The 21834-nt window shown below is 38.3% G+C and overlaps 1 protein-coding gene across 6 annotated transcripts in view; it reads left to right on the top strand.

Annotated features, from left to right (window-relative positions):
* Positions 1-21834, top strand: part of CD99L2 (CD99 molecule like 2) — a 149695-nt gene that overhangs the window by 93686 nt on the left and 34175 nt on the right. For 2 of the 6 annotated variants that reach the window (XM_081126188.1, XM_081126190.1), the window contains exons 3-5: positions 11440-11508; positions 11619-11705; positions 13707-13772. In XM_081126188.1, the coding sequence (XP_080982314.1) occupies positions 11440-11508; positions 11619-11705; positions 13707-13772 (222 nt within the window). The remainder of the gene's footprint in view (positions 1-11439; positions 11509-11618; positions 11706-13706; positions 13773-21834) is intronic. The other 4 variants (XM_081126191.1, XM_081126186.1, XM_081126189.1 and 1 more) reach the window with 2 other exon arrangements.

The raw sequence follows: 21834 nt of genomic DNA, 5'->3' as shown, positions 1-21834 counted from the left end.
AAATGTTTGTTCTGGGTCTGTGAAATATGCTGTTGGTGTTTTAATAGGAATTGCATTGAATTTATAAATTGCTTTGGGTAGTATGGACATTTTAATGATATTAATTCTTCCAATCCATGAACATGGTATATTCTTCCACTTGTTTAAATCTTCTTCTATTTCTTTTTCCAGTGTCACGTAGTTTTCTGAGTACAGGTCTTTTACATCCTTGGTTAAGTTTTTTCCTAGGTATCTTGTTTTTTTAGTTGCAATGGTAAATGGTATTGCTTTTTTACTTTCTCTTTCTGAAAGTTCATTGTTGGTGTATAAGAATGCCATTGATTTCTGGATGTTGATTTTGTATCCAGCTACCTTGCCAAATTTGTTTATCAAATCTAGTAGTACTTTGATGGAGTCTTTAGGGTTTTCTATGTACAATATCATGTCATCTGCAAATAATGACAGTTTTACTTCCTCCTTTCCAATTTAGATACCTTTTATGTTTTCTTCCTGTCTGATGGCTATGGCGAGGACTTCCAGTACTACGTTGAATAAGAGTGGTGAAAGTGGACATCCCCGTCTTGTTCCTATTTTTAATGGAAATGGTTTTAGTTTTCTCCCATTGAGTATGATGTTGTCTGTAGGTCTGCGATATTTGGCCTTTATTATGTTGAGGTATGATTCCTCTATTCCCACTTTGCTGAGAGTTTTTAATCAGAGATGGGTGCTGGATTTTGTCAAATGCTTTTTCTGCATCTATTGATATGGTCATATGATTTTTGTCCTTCATTTTGTTTACCTGATGTATCACATTTATTGATTTGCGGATGGTGAACCAGCCTTGCATCTCCGGAATAAATCCCACTTGGTCATGATGTATGATCATTTTAATGTATTGCAGGATCCGGTTTGCTAGTATTTTAGTGAGGATTTTAGCATCTATGTTCATCAGGGATATTGGCCTGTAATTTTCTTTCTTTGTAGCATGTCTATTTGGTTTTGGGATGAGGATGATCCTGGCCTCATAAAAAGAGTTTGGGAGTTTTCCCTCCTCTTGAATAGCTTGAATAGACTAGGTGTTAATTCTTTGAATGTTTGGTAAAACTCACCTGTAAATCCATCTGGTCCAGGACTTTTGTTTGCTGGGAGTTTTTTGATTCCTGCTTCAATTTCATTAGTTGTTATCGGCCTATTCAGGTTTTCTGCCTCTTCTTGCGTCAGCTTTGGAAGGTTGTATGCTTCTAGGAATTTGTCTATTTCCCCCATGTTGTCCAATTTGTTAGCATATAGTTGCTCATAATATTTTCTTACAATCCTTTGTATTTCTGTTGGATCAGTTGTTATATCACCTCTTTCATTTCTGATTTTATTTATTTGGGTCCTCTCTCTTTGTTTCTTAGTGAGTCTGGCTAAAGGTGCATCAATCTTATTTACCTTTTCAAAGAACCAGCTCTTGGTTTCATTGATTTTTTTGGTATTATTTATTTAGTCTCTATGTCATTAATTTCCACTCTGATCTTTATTATTTCCTTCCTTCTACTTCCTCAGGGGTTTTCTTGCTGTTCCCATTCTAGTTCTTTTAGTTATTGTGTTAGATGGTTCATTAGATCTTTTTCTTGTTTTTTGAGGTACACCTGTACTGTTATGAACTTTCTTCTCAGGATTGCTTTTGCTGTGTCCCATAGATTTTTGGTTGTTGTGTATTCATTTTAGATTTTTTCCAAGAAGTGTTTGATTTCTTCCTTGATCTCATTGGTAACCCGTTCATTGTTTAATAACATGCTATTTAGCCTCCATGGGTTTGAATATTTTTGAGTTTTTTTTATACTGGTTGATTTCTAGTTTCATGCCATTGTGATCCAAGAAGATGCTTGATATGATTTCAATCTTCTTGAATTTGTTGAGACTTGTTTTGTGCCCTAACACGTGGCCTATTTTTGAGAATGTTCCATGTGCACTTGAGAAGAATGTGTATGCTGCTCCTTTGGGTTGAAATGTTCTGTAAATGTCAATTAAATCCATTAGATCTAGTGTTTCATTTAAGATCTGTGTTTCCCTGTTGATTATTTGTCCTTAATCTTTCCAATGCTGATAGGGGGGTATTAAAATCTCCCCCTATGATTGTGTTGCTGTCAGTCTCCCCATTAAAGTTCCCCAAGAAAATTTTATATATTTAGGTGTTCCTATATTGGGTGCATAAATGTTTATAAGGGTTATTTCCTCCTGTTGGATTGATCTCTTTAGTATTATGTAGTTACCTTCTTTGTCTTTTGTTATGGTCTTTATTTTGAAGTATGTTTTGTCAGATATAAGTATTGCTCCTTCAAACTTTTTTTTTCATTTCCAATTGCACAGGAGTATTTTATTCCATCTCTTCACTTTCAGCCTGTGTGAATCTTTTGCCCTCAGTTGGGTCCCTTGTAGACTGCATATAAATGGGTCCTGTTTTCTTATCCATTCAGCTACCCTATGTCTCTTGATTGGTGCATTTATTCTGTTTACATTTATGGTTATTATTGATATATACTTATTTAATGCCATTTCTCCTCTTTTTGCTGATGTACTTCTCTCACTGTTTCTTCTTTTCTTTAGAGCAGTTCTGTTAGCATTTCTTGCAGTGCTGGTTCGGTAGTACTGAACTCCTTTGGCCTTCTTTTGTCTGGGGAGCTCTTTATTTCACCTTCAATTTTAAATGATAACCTTGCTGGATAGTGCTGTCTTGGTTGCAGGTTCTTGCTTTTCATTACTTTGAGAACTTCATGCCACTGCCTTCTGAGCTGAGGAGTTTCTTTTGAGAGCTCTGTTGTAAGCCCTATGGGAGTTCCCTTTTAGGTCACTGCTTGTCTCACTCTTGCAGCCCTGAATATTCTCTGTTTGTCCTTAACATTTGACATTTTAATTATGATGTGTCTTGGAGTGGATCTCTTTGGGTCCCTCTTGTTTGGAACCCTTTGTGCTTCCTTAACTTGTGTGGCTTTCTCCCTCTCCAGTGTAGGGAAGTTTTTTGTCATTTTCTCCACCAAGTTCTCTATCCCTTGCTCTCTTTCCTCCCCCTCTGGCAGTCCTATAATGCAAATGTTGTTTTGCTTCATGTTGTCCCAAAGCTCCCTTAGACTGTCTTCATTCTTTTTAAGTGTTTTTTCATTTTGCTGCTCTGTTTACGTGGCTTCTCTACCTTATCTTCTAAGTCACTTATTCTATCCTCTGCTTCATTGACCCTACTTTCAATTCCTTCCAGCATATTCTTGATATCAGATATAGTATTCTTCATTTCTGCCTAGTTCCTATTTTAGATATTTATCCCTTTTTTCATGTTTTCACTAAGTTCCTCGACCTTACTATTAAGTATCGTGTGGTTCTCATTAATTTCCTTAAGCATCTTTATAACAATTACTCTGAACTCTATTTCTGATAACTTGCTTAACTCCATCTCATCAAACTGTTTTCCTGGCAGTTTTTACTGATCTTTAGTTTTGGGTTTGTTTCTTTGTCTCCCCATTATGGTGTCTCTTAGTGTTTGTATCTATATATTAGATATATTTGCTGTCTCTCAGTCTTGCGGGGTGGGATTTTGGATTTTGTAGTGTGAGTCCAGTGGAGCACAGAGGTGTGTTTTTCTTATACTCCTGACCCCTTTGCTCTGTGTCCCTTTTGTGGGTGTCCCTTTTGTGGGTTCTTTGGGCTCTCCTCTTGTGATTGGGTCTAGATTGTTTTTTACCTGTCCTTGGGAGGACTCTTCTCTCAGGTTGACTGTGTCTCAGCCCCAACCATGTCATCTGAGCTGTTGTACAGGGGCTAGCAAAGCTGGACAACACTCAACTAAACTGCAAGGAAACAAGAGGTTTCTTACCATATCCAGACAATCACAATGAAAACAACCCAAGTGAAAATAGAACTGGGAGAGTGAAGGGAGAACACAAATTCTAAAGGAAAAAAAAGTAAAAAAAAGATAGAAAGAAAAATAAAGCTGGAGAGAGAAATGTATATTATTGTCAATAGTAATGAAAATTTTAAAAATAATAATAATAAACTAAAATAAGATATAAAAAATAGAGAAGTTACTGGGAGGTAATAGAGGCAGAGAAAAGATTCTCAAAGATGGTGAGCAAAAAAATTAAGGAAAGAGAATGGAATAAGATAATAGTTGAAAAATAAAAAATAAAAATATAATAAAGAGACAATCAGAAACTAACAATCTAAGAAAAAGACAGAAAGACAGAAGGGAGAAAAATAAAGGAAAGAAAGAATAGGTAAAAAAAGAAGAAAAAAGTTATGCCAATGCATCAAGAGGAGAGAGAGAGAGATAAAACAAGGGCAGGGAGGGAGTCCCATAAGTGATATGGGAAAAGCTATAGGGAAAAGCAGTAAACTTATTGGTTATAATGATAATGTCCCAGCAATTAAGCAGAGAATATCATGAAAATCTTGATAGTAGAACAAAAGATAAATCAAAACAAAGCAAAAAACCAAAACAAAGCAAAAAACAAAAAACAAGCTAAGCAAAACAGAATTCTTTTTTAAAAAATTAATTAAAAAATTTAAATATTAAAAATTTATTAAGTTTAAAAGAAAACTTTCCTTTCTCTTTTTTTTAAGGGGGAGGGGAATTAAGCAGGTGAGTTTCATCTGGGCAACTTATGTTGTCTGAGGCTCACTGTTTTGTATGTTGACTTCCGTTCTCCTGGGAGGTACTTGTGTATCAGCCAGGAGCTGTCTAGGTTTGGCTCTGGTGTCCTTAAATAGTTGGTTGATGTGAGGCTCTCTGTGGACTACCTCCACTTGTCAGCTATTTTGCAACCTTGTGGCTGCCTGTTTTTATTCATCTTCTGTAGAGTCTTTAGGGTGCAGGAAGGCTAGTGTAGCTAGCTATGTCACTCCCCTTACTTAGAGGTTTCACTGTCAGGCACTCACTGTGAGGGAGTTAGTCTCTGCTCCACAGTCAGCTCCTCAGTCTCTACCTTCTCCTCCAGTTCTAGTTTTCCATACACTGGCCTGTTGCAGTTTCAGTTTTACTTTATTCTGTTGCCTTTTCCGTATGGGAGGTTCAGCAGCCTGTGCTCTGGGTTTAATTAAAAAACATTCCAGTGAGCACTTTGCCTGCCCAGCCCCCAGCATGGGGTTTAAGCTTTTCCTCCAGTTCCCAAACAGTAGTCCCTGAGAGTCTTATTCTTATAAGGTCCTCCTATGAGTTGTTCTCCCTTCCCCCTCAGGACTGTGCCCTGGAGGAAATATCTGGGCCTTCAGTGAGCTGAACCAGCCCCTTTCCTATTGGGGGTAGTGCTCCTAGCCTGCTGAAGAGGTAGGAGTGCTCTGACCCTCCTTTCCCAGATCTGGTTGGCTGATTGCAAGGGCCCATATTTCAAACACTCCACTATGCAGACACAAATTCCAGCTTCCACAGGTCTGTCCACCCAATGCAAGCTAGAAAAGTGGAAGCCAGTTCATCAATTAAAAACTCAAAAAGGCACAAAGCAACACACAAGCAGAGATTGCCCTGCAAGGTCCAGCCACCCCTACACCAAGGCACCTAGCAAGAGGGGACACAAAGTCAGCCCCATGCAGCTCCCCTGCACCCATGATCTCAGCAAAGCTGGGGCATCTCCTTGTATGCTATCCAGGCACCCCTCAGGGAAGGTCAAAAATCCCAGAATCTGCCCAAGGAGATTTCAGGTGGCTGAAAGAAAACTCCCTCCCACAGGTAGCTCTAGTCAGTCTCTGGTGGTGAGAGGGCTCTCTTTTCCTTCCCTGCACCACACAGATTAAATGCTTTCTGGAGCTCAACACAATGCCTTATAGGAAGGCAGAGGGTCCCTGTATTTGGCTCCTCAGTATAGACCTCTCATCCCTTCCTACTCAGGTGCCACACACTTTGGGACCACCTTTCCTATGGTCAGCACCCTGTGTGAAAGAGGCCTGTGGCAGTTGCCATTAGAAGCTTTATTTCACTGAGAAGGTGTGGTCCCCTCCTCTCAGGCACACTGTTCCCCTGGGTCCCTCTGCCCTCCATGTGGGGCACTCCTCCTCTGCTCCAGGTTTGAGATCCCAGCTTTTAGATGCAAATCCACACTCCCAAGGGTAGGGGGCTTTTCAGCCTCTAGCCCTAGGGCCTCAGAACCCAGCACACGCTTCAGGGGGGACTCCACCTTTCTATCCCCCTCCCCATTACAAGGCTCTTTGGTGTTTCTTCAGTGCTCCCTACTCAAAATATGTCCACTCAGGTATACTTCTCTGGTTTTTCCAAGCTGGTTACACAGTATTTTAGCAATAAATTGAGTCCATGGCTGGGAGCAGGGGCGCTCCACTTCTTCTCACAGTGCCGCCATCTTCCCAACCTCTGTCCAGAAGATTTTTAGTTCGATGTAGTCCCACTTGTCTATTTATGTTTTTTTGGCTGTACTTTTGGTGTCATAGCTAAGAAATCATTACCAAGTCTAATGTCAAGAAAGTTTTTCCCTGTTTTCTTTTAAGATTTGTGTGGTTCCAGTGTTTTGTTTATGTCTTTAATCTATTTTTCTTTTCTAAAAAAAATTATAGCAGTCCTAGTGAAGTGGAACCTCATTTGGTTTTGTTTGCATTTTCCTGGTGACTATAACTGTGTATATTCCAGACACTAAACCTTTATCAGATATATAATTTACAAATATTTTCTCCCATTTTGTAAGTTGCCTTTTCAATTTCTTTTCTCTCTCTCTCTTTATTCTTTTGTTACTCTTCACCTGAGGATATTTTTCCATTGATTTTTAGAGAGAATGGAAGGGAGGGAGGCAGAGAGAGAGAGGAGAGAGACATTGATGTGAAAGAGACACATTGATTGGTTTCCTCCTGCATGTACCCCAACATGGGAGGGGATTGAACCTGCAACCCAAGTACATGACCTAGACTGGGAATCAAACCTGTGACCCTTCTGTGCACAGGCTGATGCTGTAACCACTGAGTCACACCTGCCAGGGCTCCCTCCTTCCTTCCTTCCTTCCTTCCTTCCTTCCTTCCTTCCTTCCTTCCTTCTTTCCTTCCTTCCTTCCTTTTTCTTTCTTTCTATTTTTTAAATTGAATTTATTAGGATGACATTAGTTAATAAAATTCTATATGCTTCAGGTATACAATTCTATAATACATCATCTGTATATTGTATTGTGCATTTACCACCCCAAGTCAAGTCTCCTTCCATCACCATTTATACACCTTTTACCCTCTTCTACATCCACCACCCCCTTCCCTCTGGCAATAACCATACTGTTTTCTGAGTCTTTCTTTTTTTTCTTTGCTTAATCCCCCCACCCTTCTCACCCAGCCTTACCCTCTTCCTCCCTGACATCTGTCAGCCTGGTCTCTGTATCCATGAGTCTGTCTCCACTTTGTTAGTTTATTTTGCTCATTATATTCTGCATATAAGTGAAATCATATGGTATTTGTTAATTTTTATCTAGGAATAGAAGGAAATTTCCTTAACCTGATAAAGGGCATCTATGAAAAAAATCCACTGTAAACATCATTGTTAAAGATGAAAGACTGAAAGCTTTTCTCCTAAGATTAACAACAAACACAGATGTCTGCTCTCACCCCTTCTGTTCAGTATTGTATTTGAAGTCCTAACCAGGGCAAGACAAAGAAAAAAATCATCTAGATTGGGAAGAAAAAAAGAAAACGTCTAGTCAAAGGTGACATGATTTTTTATATAGAAAACACTAAAGAATCCAGACCTATGCCCCCCAAAACTATGAGATATAGTTAGTTCAGCAAAGTTGCAGCATATGAAATTGATATACAAAAATCAGTTGTATTTCTATATATTAGCAATTCTCAATCTGAAAATAAAAATAAAAAAATGACTCCATTACAGTAGCACCAAGAAAAATAAAATTTTCAGGAATAAATTTAACCAAGGATGTGTAAAGACTTGTACACTAAGGGCTACAAAACAATGTTGAAAGAAATTAAAGACTCCTAAATAAATGAAACAGCATCCAAAGATCATAGAAGACTCAATATTTTAAGATGGCAGTATTCCAAATTAATCTACAGATTCTATGCAATCACTACCAAAACTCCAACTGCCTTTTTTCTCCCTAGAAATGGATAAACTAATCCTAAAATTCATTTTGAATAGCATGGGGCCCTAAATAGCCAAAATTATCTTGAAAAACTACAAACCTACAGTAAACAAAACAGTGTGATACTGGCATAATAATATGCATGTAGATCAGTGTTATAGAATTGGGAGTCCATACAAATTCCTCATATTTATGGTCAATTGATTTTCTTTTAACTATGTTTTTATTGATTTTTTTTTTTTTTTTTTTAGAGAAAGAGGGGGAGAGGGAGAGAGAGAGAGAGAGATTGGTTTGAGAAGAAACATGGATTGGTTGCCTCCTACATGCACCCTGACTGGATATTGAACCTGCAACCCAGGTATGTGCCCTGACTGGGAATCAAACGGATGACCTTTCTGTCATGGGACAACACTTGACCAACTGAACCATACTGCCAGGGCTATGGTAAATTATTTTTTAACAGGGTGCCAAGACCACTCAATGGTGGAAATAATTGTCCTTTTAGCAAATGTTGCTTCAACAACTGGATATCCACATGCAAAAGAATGAAGTTGGACCCCTATCTTGCACCATATAAAAAATTACCTCAAAATGGTTTCAGAATCTAATATAAGGACTAAAACCATAAAACTCTTAGAAAAAAAAATGAAGGCGTAAATCTTCATGACCTTTTATTTGGCAACATATTTTTAGAGATGACACCAAAAGAAAAAATAAATTAAACTTCATCAAAATTAAAACCTCTGCTCGCCCTGGCAAGTATGGCTAAGTGGTGAGAGCACTGGCCTACACACCAAAGGGTTGCAGGTTCAATTCCTGGTCAAGGGTACATACTTAGGTTGCAGGTTGGCTCCCCACCCCCAGCCGGTGTGTGTGTGGGAGGCGACCAATTGGTGTGTGTCTCTCACATCTATGTTTCTCTCTCTCTCCCTCCCTCCCTCCCTTCCACTCTCTCTGAAAAATCAATGGAAAAAATATCCTCTGGTGAGGATTAACAACAACCCCCCCCCCAAAAAAAAAATCCTGTGCATCTAAGTACATTTTCAAGGAACTGAAAAGGCTTATTGAAAAGGCTTATGAAATGTTAGCTTTTGTAAAATGATTTTTTTGGATCTATTGAGATGATTAATGTGTTTTATTTCCCTTTGTTCTGTTAATATTGGATATTTCAGTGATGGATTTTTCTTATGTTGAATTTACCCTTGCATTCTTGGAATAAATCCCACTTGGTCATGGTGTATAACCCTAATATGGTGTTGGATTTGGTTTGGTAGTATTTTGTTGAGGATTTTGCATCTATTCATAAGATTTATAGGTCTGTAATTATCTTGTGGATGTGTCTGGCTTTGGTATTAAGACCTCATAAAATGAGTTAGGAAGTCTTCCATTCTGTATTTTTTGGAAGAATTTAAAGAGAATTGGTGTTGATATTTCTTTAAACATTTGGTAGACATTACCAATGTAGCCTTCTGGTTCTGGAGTTTTCTTTCTGGAAAGTTTTTAAATTAGTAATTCAATCTCTATACTTGCTATAGGTCTAGTAAGGTTTTCTGTTTCTCCTTGATTCAGTTTTGGTAGTTTGTGTATTAATCAGAATTTTTCCATTTATTATCCATTACAATAATTTATTGTAATATAATTGTTCATAGTATTCTTTAATAAGCCTTTTCATTTCTGTATGGTTGGTGGTGATATCTTCTCTGTCATTCCTGAATTTAGTAATTTGAATCTTTCTTTTTGTCTTGGTCAATCTGCTGACAAGTTGTAAATTTTGTTGAAAGAATCAACTTTTTGGTTTTGTTTACTTTCTCTATTATTTTATATTCTCTAATTTATTTCTTATATAATAATTTCTTCTTTATGCTTGATTTAGATTTATTTTCTTCTACTTTTTCTAGTTTATTAATATGAAAGAGTTAGGTTTTTGATTTGAGATCTTTTTTTAATGTAGATGTTTACAGTTAGAAATTCCTCCCTGAGCACTACTTGTACAACAACATATAAGTTTTGGTATATTGTGTTTTCATTTTCATTCATCTCAAAGTGTTTTATAATTTCCATTGTGATTTCTTCTTTGACCCATTGGCTATTAAGAGTGTGTTGTTTAATTTCCATATAATCGTGAATTTTCCAAATGACCTGTTAATGATTACTATTTTCATCTTATTGTGGTTGGAGAATACAATTTGTGTTTAGTATTTTTAAATATATTGAGGTTTGTTTTGTAGATTAGCATATTTTCTATCCTGTAGAATGTTCCATATGTACTTGAGTAGAATGTATTTTCTGTTATTGGGAGGTATGTTCTATAGATGGTAAGTCTAATGTTGCTCAAGTCTTATACTTCCATTTTGATTTTCTATCTAACTGTTCTATGATTGAAAGGATGGTATTGAAATCTCCAACTATTTTTCCCTTCAGGTTTGTCATTTTTGCCTTATGTATTTTGAGGCTTTGTTATTAGATACATATATGTTTAAAATTGTATATCTTCCTGCTGGATTCATTGTTTCATCATTATAAAATGTCACTCTTGCAACAATGTTTGTCTTAAAGTCTGTTTTATCTGATATAGCTACTCCAGCTCTCTTATGGTTGCTTTTTGCATTCTATAACTGTATGCATCCTTTTACTTTCAATTAATTTCTATTTTGTTGTTTTTTTCTTGAGTAGTCAATAATTATTGAGTGATTGCTGTATATACTTAAATCTGTTTCATCTCTGCCTTTTCCATTACTTAAATTTTCTTTGTCTCTACTACACTACTAATATTATAACAGTTACAATATAGTCTTGATGTTTAAGAAAAGAAACTATTGGAAAACTTGTGCTTGGCATACCCTGTAATCGATGCGAAAGAATTCCATAATTTTAAAGGAATATGGTTGAGCCCATAAACCTAATATTTGCAGTAGTTGCCACACTGATATAAAATATTTTCTTGGTGTTATAACCACTTGCAGCTTATAAGACACTCTCATACTCTACTGTGAACATTACCTCCATCCATCCTTGGGCAGTAGTGTCTGTGGTTATGCTGCCAGGTTGATAGTGGTGGAAAATAAGACTTGAAGCACTCAAAGGCCATGCTCAAGCTCTGGAACTCACTGGACCATGTGATCATCTCTAGGAGATGGGGCTAAAGCCCCAGCTCCATTAATCACCAGGTTACATGTGGGACAATGTCCATCTCACCACCTATCCTCTGAAGAAATGTGAGCAGAACTTGTCTCATTGAAACCTCCTACATCTCCTCATCCTTCTCTAAGTGATTCTCAGAGGCTTAAGAGGGGCCCTGAGAACCAAGACAAGGGTACACTACTCATGATAGGACTTTCCTGAGCCATGAAGTGGCTGCTGTATTTTGTTACTGAATGTGCTCTCTTGTTCTCTCCTCTCTCTCTTTTAGAGAGATGGGACCATGTCACCACCACAACTAAAAGGCCAGGAATGACCAGAGCTCCAGCAAAGCTTGCAGGTAACAAGCTTCTCTGAGGAAGACAGTAAGGAAAGACCCCGTGGAGCTCCCTCTGGGGTAGTGTCTAAGTGGGCTACCTGTCATTTAACCAATTGATTTTCTCTTTTAAGAAGTAGATGATTTCAACTTGGCTGATGCTTTGGATGATCAAAATGATCAAAATGATGGCCACAAGGAACCAAGTGCAGGAGGAGGAGGTAAGTTGTAGCTGGTTGAAAGCACTGACCAGCACTATAGCTCACTGGTTGAGTTGTAGCTTATTAATTATTACATCCACAGAGCCACTCCTGGCCTGGCAGAGCTGGGGGCACTTCAAGGCACAGGAGAACCCTAAAATAGTGTTTTCAAACTTTTCGGACTCCCAAAATTATTGAGGATCTCAAGGGTTTTTGGCTATGTGGGTCACATCTATCAATGTTTATCATCTTTGAACTTAAAACTGAAAAAAATTAAGTATTTATTAATTTAAAATGAACAACAATAAACCTATGCATGTTAACATAAATAACATAGTTTTATGTGAAATAACTATACTTGGCAAGACAAAAATGGAATTTAGTGAGAAGCTTTTTTTGTACATTTTTGCAAATTTATATGATGGCTATCTTAGTGGAAGAACTAAAGTTCTCACAGCTGGTTCTGGATTCAGTTGTAGCATGTTGTAATGGTTGAAGTATATGAAATAAATCTGGCCTCATTTAGATATGCAGCTGGAAAAGGGAGGAATACTTCTATAGACTTTTCAGATCATTGCGGACATTCTTTGATAAGACACTAAAAACTTAAACTCAACCAGTGGTTGTTTCTTTTAGGTTAAGTGCAGTGTGGAATATGAAATCATATCAATGAACTTCCCATAATTGAGTTAAACCCCACAAGACTCTTCTTGCACTCTCAGTGGAACTTTTACCCATTCTTGGTTTTGTACATTGTGCTTTGATCATTTGGAAAATATTGTTGTCCCAAGGTCTTTTGATCTTCCAAAAAATGCCATGTTTCATCATGCAATACTTAGAATTCACTGTTTTTAATATTACCACCCATCTCATTAGAAAAAGTCTTTAAGGATGTGGAAGCTATTAAGCTCACATTGGTAGATATAGATTTTTTTGAAATTTTAATTCTTGTTTGAAATCTTATCATTGACAACAAATACAGCCAGTGATTTTAAGTGACAGCCTCATTTCATTCATTTTCAAGAAATCATCAGCCAAGTATTTAAGCTGCCACAACCATAGTCTGCCCATCATTCATTCTTTCCAGTAAAAGTTGTCTTCATGACACAGAGCAGCTAATACAACTCAAAACTGAAACAACCACACAGGTGCTGTTTGAACCAACTATAATACTTTGGAGTGCAACAGAAATGCTTTAAGCATTCTTTTATTTCATCACATAGAATATTGAAAGGTGTCTAGTTAGTAGTTGAGCTCTAATAAAATTAATTACTCTGTTTCCTCGTATTAGTTTCAATTGCTGCATAACAAGTGATCCCAAACTTAGTGAGTTAAGACAATATATATTTATTATCTCAGTTTCCTTTGTTGGGGAGTTCAGGAACAGCTAAGCTGAATTTTCTGTTTAGGGCCTCGTAGCAGTCAAGGTATTGACCAAATCTGTGGCCTCATCTGGGGTTGGGTTCTCTTCCAAGGTCATGTAGTTGTTAGCTGAGTACATTTCCTTGCAGTTGTAGAACTAAAGGCTGTTTATTTCTCCAGGACCAGCAGGAGAAAAACAGAGTACAGAGACAGAGGTGCGTAGAGTAGGAGAAGAAGACTAACTCTGTTGTTTCTAGTATCTGAGCTCAGAAAAGGTCTCAACCCTGTTTTAAAGGTCTCATCTGATTAAGTCAGGCCTATTCAGGATAATCTCCCTTTTGATGAATATAAAGCCATACTTTTTTGGTGCCTTAATTACATCTACTAAATCCCTTCACTTTTGTCATGTAATATAGGCTAATCACAGGAGCAGTAGCCATCCTATTTGTGGTCCTGCTGGCACTTAAAGTAATGGGATGACAGGTATACTAGTGGGAGGGAATCTTGGGGGCCATCTTAGAATTTTGCCTACCACATTGATCAAGAATATTCTTAAATGGCAATCATTTTCTGGGGTTGTTGGGCAACATTAACTAACGCAAGTTTCTTGTCATTAAAAAATGTTTTTTGTTATTGAACTGTATATTCTTTTTTCTCCAGGTTTTTCAGACAAGGATCTGGAAGACATATTAGGGGGTGGTGACTACAACCCTGACAAAGGTAGAGGTAGGAACATTGATCTGTCTGAACACCTTATTCTCACTTAAAATGTGATTACATTGTCACTAGGTTGATTGAACCATTCTTAGCCTCTGGGAAGTCAGAGGTAGTTCCCAGACATCAGTACTTGCAACTTGGGGTTCACTTGGAATGATGTAGACTTTGCAGCTCAAGGAGGAGAGTTTATAATCCAATTTTGAAAAGCTACACATTTTCCGTGATGTTCCTTAAGCCAGGGTGCTGCATGTGTTAATATCTCTACACTAAAAGAAGCCATTTGCCAAGGCAGCACCAATTACAGTAACCGAGGGATGCAGGACTCATTGGGAAGAGTCCCCCAGCTGGGGAGCCTATCACCCTTGGGATGGGAGAAGCAAAAATTATTGTGAGAAGCATTTTTTAAAGAGACTCATAGCAAGCAAAACATCTTTCAAAATATCTTTTTATTTTGACATAGTCTAAGACTCACAAGAAGTTGTAAAAATTGTTAAGGAGTATTCCTGTGTACCTGTCACCTAGTTTCCCCTGTCTTACATAACCACAGTACATTGTAAAAACCAGGAAGCTGATATTGGTATAATACTGTTATTAAGTCAAGGGTAGTCCTTATTTAAATTTCATTAGATTTCACATGCGTTTGTGTGTGTGTGTGTGTTTGTGTGTATGTGCACCTGTGTGCATGTAGGTCTATCAAATTTTATCACAAGTGTAGATTTTAGTAACCACGAGCACAATCAGGATGCAGAATGAAGAACTCTTTCATCACAAGGGAACTCCCTCATGCCATCCTTTCATAGTCATATTCTCCCCCAAAGCCAGATATTTTTAATTCTCCAAAATGCCAATGATGCAAACCTTTTATCATAATATATGTCCAGATGTGACCCTAACATGGAGAAATTTTATCCAGACTTGATATGACAAAACAGGTTATGGTTGTAATTTGTGATTATTACTTATGGTTTTAACCTGTTATGATGGTACATTAAGATTATAGACCACATGTTAAGACACAAAACAATTCTCTACAGATTCAAGAAGGTTGAAATCATATCAAACATCTTCTCAGATGTTTACACCATGGAATGCTTCCAGCTATAAAAAAGGATCTCTTACCGTTTGAGACAGCATGGATGGAACTGGAGAGTATTATGCTAAGCAAAATAAGCCAGTCAGAGAAAGACAAGTGTCATGTGATCTCACTCATGTGGAATCTAATGAACAAAATAAACCAATGAACAAAATAGATCCAGAGTCACAGAAGCATGGAACAGACTGAGGAACCTCAGAGGGAAGGCAGGAATGGGTGGGTGGGAAGAGATTAATCAAAGAACTTATATGCATATATGCATAACCCAGGGACACAGACAATAGTGGAGAGAAGGCCTGGGGCGGGGGTGCAGGGTGCAGGGAATCAATGGTAAGAAAGGGGGGACATTTGTAATACTTTCAACAATAAAGATAAATTAAAACATAAAAAAATATTGTAACTTGTGGTTATGATGGCTAGTGGTTGTAATTATCATGATGGTAACCTGTTCTGATGGTAAGTTTTGGTTGTAGCAGTTTGTGGCTTTAACTTGCTGTGATGGTAGGTTGTTGCAGTTATGAATATAAGAAGTCACAAGTGTATCTGGTTGTAACCCTGTTATACTCCCTGACATCCTGGTAGTGGTACTAGCATTTACTCCTTTCTTGCAGGAATTGTATGCTTTTTATATGGGAACAGTGTTTTCTTCTGATCAAACAATACTGTAGTCAAATCTGTCCTTCAGAACACCTTTTCAGACACTGTCATCTTGAGTAAAAAGCTCTAAAGGCCTCTAAATGAACCTTGCAGGTGTCAGGAAAACATGGAACATCTAAAGGGCAAACTTAGCAAATGAACCAATTACTCCTGGGTGACAAATGATATTTCCACATGGGGAGATGAGGGCAGTAGTAATTTATGTATGCATGCACATGAATAAAAGTCTGAATGACATGTCAGGGGGTTTCCTTATTAAAAATGAATGCTTTAGCAAGGAGGAAGTGTTAAGAAATTTATTAATTAAGCTCATATTTGAACTTCTCTTGTAAAGAATAATCAGTTTTTAGCTTAAGTTGTGCCCTCTGTAATTATAGATGTCAGTAAAAGAAGATAAAAGAGGTCCTAGCAAAAAATACAAGTGTGAAATTGAAACATGGTTATGATAAGCACACAAATTCTCAGACACTGTCCTCTGTGTCAACATGCTAATGCCATGAGTGAAGATAAAATAATCACCTTTAAATAAATGATGCTCTTCAGCCTAAAAACAATCATAATTCATGCATTTCCAATCTTGGTTCTTAGGCACATAGACTCAACTATAGTTTTGGAGTGTATTTCTGAAATGTTATTTGTTATGTATTTTTTCTCAAGAAAACATTTCTGCTGGCCTTATAGGAGCCCCATATGTTGTCTGTAGGTGACAGTGACAGTCTCTTGTCAACAGGTTACATCTATTGTCTCACCTCCCACCTCCCTACTAAATCCCTGTTGAGTTTACTGTTGATGGTTTGCTCAGGCTAAAGAATCCACTGGCTCTCCTTATTCACTTGCCACTGATATTGCCACATTAACTGACAATGCTGCAAGTTACGTGGGTCTCCTTTAGCAGCAGCAGTACAGTTGCTTGTTTTTATGGCCTGTTTGCTCCTCCCCAGTTGAACTAGTCTGGGAGAAGGGGAAATGCAAGCAAGCATTGGCAAGAAGGCTTCAGACCCCAGCCCAGGCCCCTGTCATCTCTGCTTGGATCATTACCCTAACGTCTTAACTCATCTCCTGGATGCAGTTTTTCCTCCATGCAGTGGCCAGAGAGAACCATCAGGACCATGAAAGTGATCTTGTCAGACCTCTGCTTAAAACTATTGTCTAATAATGAAAAGATAGCCAAGTTAAAAGTGAGCATAAGATTTGAACAGGAACTTCACAAAGGAAGTTATACGAAGATGCTCAAAATAGTTTTTCATTAAGGAAATGCAAATTAAAACCACAGTGAGATATCATAACATACCCACAAGAATGGCTAAATTTAGACTGGCAATACCAAATGTTAGTCTGGATGTGGATCAATTGAAACTCTCATATGTTGTTGGTGGGAATGTAAAGTTTCTTATAAAACTGAACATAGACCTATCCAGTGACCCGGCAATTTCAGGTATATTCAAGAGAAATGAGAGCTTATGTCTAAAAAAGACTTGTAAAACATGCTCATCACAGCTTTATCTATAATAGCAAAATAAAAACAAAAAACTGGGAGCAGCTCAAGTATCAATAGGAGAATCAGTGGATAGATAATGTATGATATACACTCATACAATGGAATAAATTACTGATACACATAAAAACATGGATACATGTCAAAATATTATGCTGAGTGAAAGAAGCCAAAGGAAAGAAGAGTACATACTATATGAGTCCAAACATATGAAGCTGTAATACTTGCAAACTAATCTGTTACGTTAGAAATGAGATCCATGGCTGCCAGAGCTAGGATGTGGACGGGAAGTGATTGGGCAGGGACACAAGATAACTTTCTGGGGTGATGGTAATGTCCTGTATTTTAGTGTACTGAGTTTTGTAAGTATATTCATCTACCAAGACTTATCAAATGATACACGTAAGATTTATGTATGTAAACTTTACCTTAAAAAGGAATCATAAGCAAACGTGGAACTCTAAATATGTTTAGAGGTGAGTGTACTGATATCTCTGACTTACTTTGAAATGCATCACAAAAATAAGAAAGGGGTGGATGGACATATGATAAAGCAAATAATGCAAAATATTCATTATAGAATCCCGATGGTAGATATATGAGTGTTCACTCTACAGTGCTTTCAGCTCTTTTGGATGTTTGAAAATTTTCTTAATTAAATGTTTGGGAAAGTTTTTTTAAAGAAGCAAAAAACAAAAGTCTCTTTAATGGCTCCCCACTGCCTAAAAGATATGTTAATGTCCCTTTGCCTTCTGCCCTGTCTGGTTCCTTTTATCTTCAAACATACATATGAACTGGTAGTGCATGTCTTTGTGCTTTCACATTCTATTTCTCTGTCTAAAAAGCCTTTCTTCCACCAGATGAATTCCCACTCATTCCCCAGAGTGCACTAAGCTACCCATTCTTCAAGAGAGACCTCAGAAATTGCTTCTTCTATGGAGGCTCCTATGTGGCCCTATTTCTCTATCCCAGCTTGGCCCTATGGTGCAACATCCATCTCCTGCCTCTGTGTTCTCCTAGAATCTCTCATTCCTGCTGGTACGGTGTAGCACTTACCACACCAAGTCATACCAGAGACATGTATATCTTTTTCACTCCTGCTAGATCTGGCTTCCTGAAAGCAAGCACCTTTTTTCTTGTATATTCCTGATACCCCAAATAAATGTGCTGAAATTGGGGAGATTAGGATGGAACAAACACCTGGCTTTGCTCTCTACCCTGTTACGCACATCTCCCCTTGAAGGGAAGGATGACACATTTGATTGGCTAGGCTGATGACCCTCTGAGCCACATCAGTGATGGAGTAATAGCATGAAATGCTTTTTCCTGAATCCCAAAGGGAGTGAGGAAGCCCTGGGCAATCCATGTAGCTGCCTGTGTGTGCACTCTTATAATATGTGAACTGTATGATCTGGCCTATAAACTCAACCCCCCACCACCCTCCAGGTAAGCTCTAAGGTAATTTTGTGAGAGGGGAGAGAAGTAGTAGGAAGCTTCCATCTGACTTCAGACCATGTTTTCTAATATAGTACACAGAAACCCTGACCTTGAGGGCGCTAGTGTACTTGTCTAACCCCTTCATAAAGTGCATGCCTTATCTGATCTTTCTCTGGCTCCTTGCATCTGTTCTCAAACTGGTAAAGGACCTGGAGAGGAAGAGGGGTGTCAATAGCACCCTCAGATCACCCTCCACTGGCATGTTGGTCAGAAAACTCTTAGTAAGTTGACCCACAGAATCAACTGGGGATGAGAGAGGGGCTGGGCTGAGGGAAGAAAGTGGGTTGGGGAGGGAGCAGAACTGGACAGTCCATTGCTCATGCTTTCCCTTCTCTAAGGCAACAAGCTTTCTATCCTCAGGGAGAGTCCTCCTTAAAGATCTTTCTGGGACAGCAGCTATTCATTGCTCTAGCTAGATATTTTATCCCCTTCTTGTTTTCTCTGGACCTTCCCTGAACTTCTGAGTCTGCTCAAAGCTAGCATTTTGGTGACCAGCTTGTTTCTGGCAGTCCTTGGAGCCTTGGATCATAGGGAATGGGTGTCTTCAGGGAGGGCCTTTCATTTGCTTCAGTAGCAAATCCTCCCTGCATTGCAAATAACACCATAAAGAGAGGAGCCCCACCTGGAACTTTTTCTTGGAGTTCTAAAGGTGAAACTTGCTATGCAGCATCCAGTGCTCCACTATGCTGATGTCTTTGTGTCAGCATCTCCTGCTACTGGATCTAGCAACCTACATGCTAGATTTACTGTTATATGCTACTTGTTTGTAACTAATTTGGGCTCATGAGGCAGAAAATACTACTTTTTTTTTCCCAACAGAAAAGAATATATAATGTTAGAATCAAATTGAGTGCCTTTTTACTCTCAGATGACAATTTTTAAGGCCTAAAGCATGTAGTTCTTAAAAACTGAGGCAAAATTCAAAATCCATACTTTTTTAATCCTTACCCAAGGATATTTTTTTTATTGTTGATTTGAGAGAGAGAGAGAGAGAGAGAGAGAGAGAGAGAGAGAGAGACCGATGTGAGAGAGAAACATCGATCGGTTGCCTCCTGCGTGAGCCCCAACTGGGAGCTGAACCCACAACCTAGGTATGAGCCCTGGTTGGGAATCGAACCCACAACCATTTGATGTAAGGAACGATGCTCCAACAAACTGAGCCATCCATCCAGGGCATGCTGCCACTTTAAAAAAATAATAATGAAAATCAATTTTAAAAATGTGAAGTCCCAACGGTGGCTATTTTCCAATATATTAATAAAAGTCAGAATATTAATAAAAGTTCTTAAGTACATAAATATTTCCCCTAGCAGTTCTAGATATAATCTTCCCATGTTACTCTCCATGCCCTTGGCAAATCAGATGTGTCAGGAACTCACTGTGAGCTGGGGGGTAGTACTGTTGTCAGAGAAGGGCAAACATGTGCATTGTGTTCCTGCCTCCCAGGGATGTGTCTGTGTAGGACTCAAGACTGATGTGTGTGTATGTGTGCATCGTTGTCTTTTTGTATTTGAAGATGCTGAGGATATATAACACTGCTATTGACCTCCGGGCTTATTTATTACTTTCGTTGACCTCAGAGCTTATTTATGACTTCCTCACTGAGGCAATGCATCCTATTCTACAGTGTTCCTTGTAGCTATAGTGGTCACTATAGCTATGATGGGCACTACAGCTGTGGGGGCCTCCCTATAGCTATGGGGCTTGCCATAGCTATGTTGGTTGCTATAGCTACAGTGGCTGCTATAGCTACAGCACTCACTATATCTATGGCAGTCACCATAGTTTCAGGGGTCCCTGTTAGCTACAGTGGCAGTTTCTATAGCTATGATAGTCATTATTGCTACAACAGTGCTCCATAGAGCTACAGTATTCCATGTATAGGTTTACATACTCAAAAAAAATTGAAGTATGAGATATGCTGTACAGGTGAATTTCTAGTACAATAGAGGACTACTCTAGTCTCTTTAATATATAATCTTGCTCTATATAAGTAGGAATACTAAACACTGTCCTTGAAAACAGAGATCCTGCCAGTGAGCTGTGAAATAGCCACTTTAAGCTGCCTCTCCAGTTGTGGAAAAATACAGGGGGATAGATTTGCTTGGGGCTTGCATATTTTAAACATTTTATAAATTATATGAAAAATACTGTTTTGTCAACTAGGAAGAATCACAAGTAATATTTTGGAGTATATGCTTGCAGTACTTTATCTCTGCATAACTATACATTGTAGATATTTGTGTTTATTTTTATTAAAATGGTATCATGCTACCTTTTATTTTATTTTTAATCCCTACCCAAGGAAAGAAGGGAGGAGAAAGAGAGAGAGAGAGAGAGAGAAACACATAGATTGATTACCTCCGCCACAGGCATCGTCCAGGGCTGGGGATGAAGCATGTAACCGAGGTATGTGCCCTTGACCAGAATTGAACTCAGGACCCTTCAGTCTACAGGATGATGCTATACCAACTGAGCCAAACCAGCTAGGCCACGCTACCTTTTTATATTTATTTATTTATTTATTTATTTATTTATTTATTTATTTATTTATTTATTATTTATGCATTTTTAATTTTATTTTTGTTTAAAATATTACAGATGTCTTTTTTTTTTCTCCCCAGTGACCCGTTCCACCCTGTCCCATCCCCCTCCCTAGTCCCTATCCCCACCATTGTCCTTGTCCTTGGGTTGTGCATATATGCATATAAATTCTTTGGTTGCTCTCTCCCCCTACACCGACCCACCCTCCTCCAGCCCTCTGACATTCCTTAGTCTAATCTATGCTTCCATGTCATTGAATCTATTCTGCTCATCAGTTTATTAAGTTCTTTAGATTCCTCATATAAGTGACATCATGTGATGTTGTTCTTTCTCTGCCTGGCTTATTTCACTTAGCATAATATTCTCCATGCCCATCCATACTGTCCCAAATGGTACGAGATTCTTCTTCTTTACAGCTGCGTAGTATTCCATGGCGTATATATCCCACAGCTTTTTTACCCACTCATCTACTGATGGGCACTTGGGCTGTTTCCAGATCTTAGCTATTGTAAACTGTGCTGCTGTGAAAAACGGGGTACATATATTCTTTCTAATTAGTGTTTCAGGATTCTTAGGATACATTCCCAGGAGTGGAATCACTGGATCAAAAGGCAGCTCCATTTCTAATTTTTTGAGGAACTCCATACTCTTTTCCGTAGTGATTTCAGCAGTCTGCATTCCCACCAGTGGTGTACCAGGGTTCCCCTTTCTCCACATCCTCACCAGCACAATTCATTTGTTGATTTGTTGATGGTAGCCATTCTTACAGGTGTGAAGTGATACTT

The sequence above is a fragment of the Miniopterus schreibersii genome (genome assembly GCF_964146895.1).
Source record: "Miniopterus schreibersii genome assembly, chromosome: X".
Taxonomy (NCBI): Eukaryota; Metazoa; Chordata; class Mammalia; order Chiroptera; family Miniopteridae; genus Miniopterus; species Miniopterus schreibersii.
This window is presented reverse-complemented; position numbering and strand designations above follow the sequence as displayed.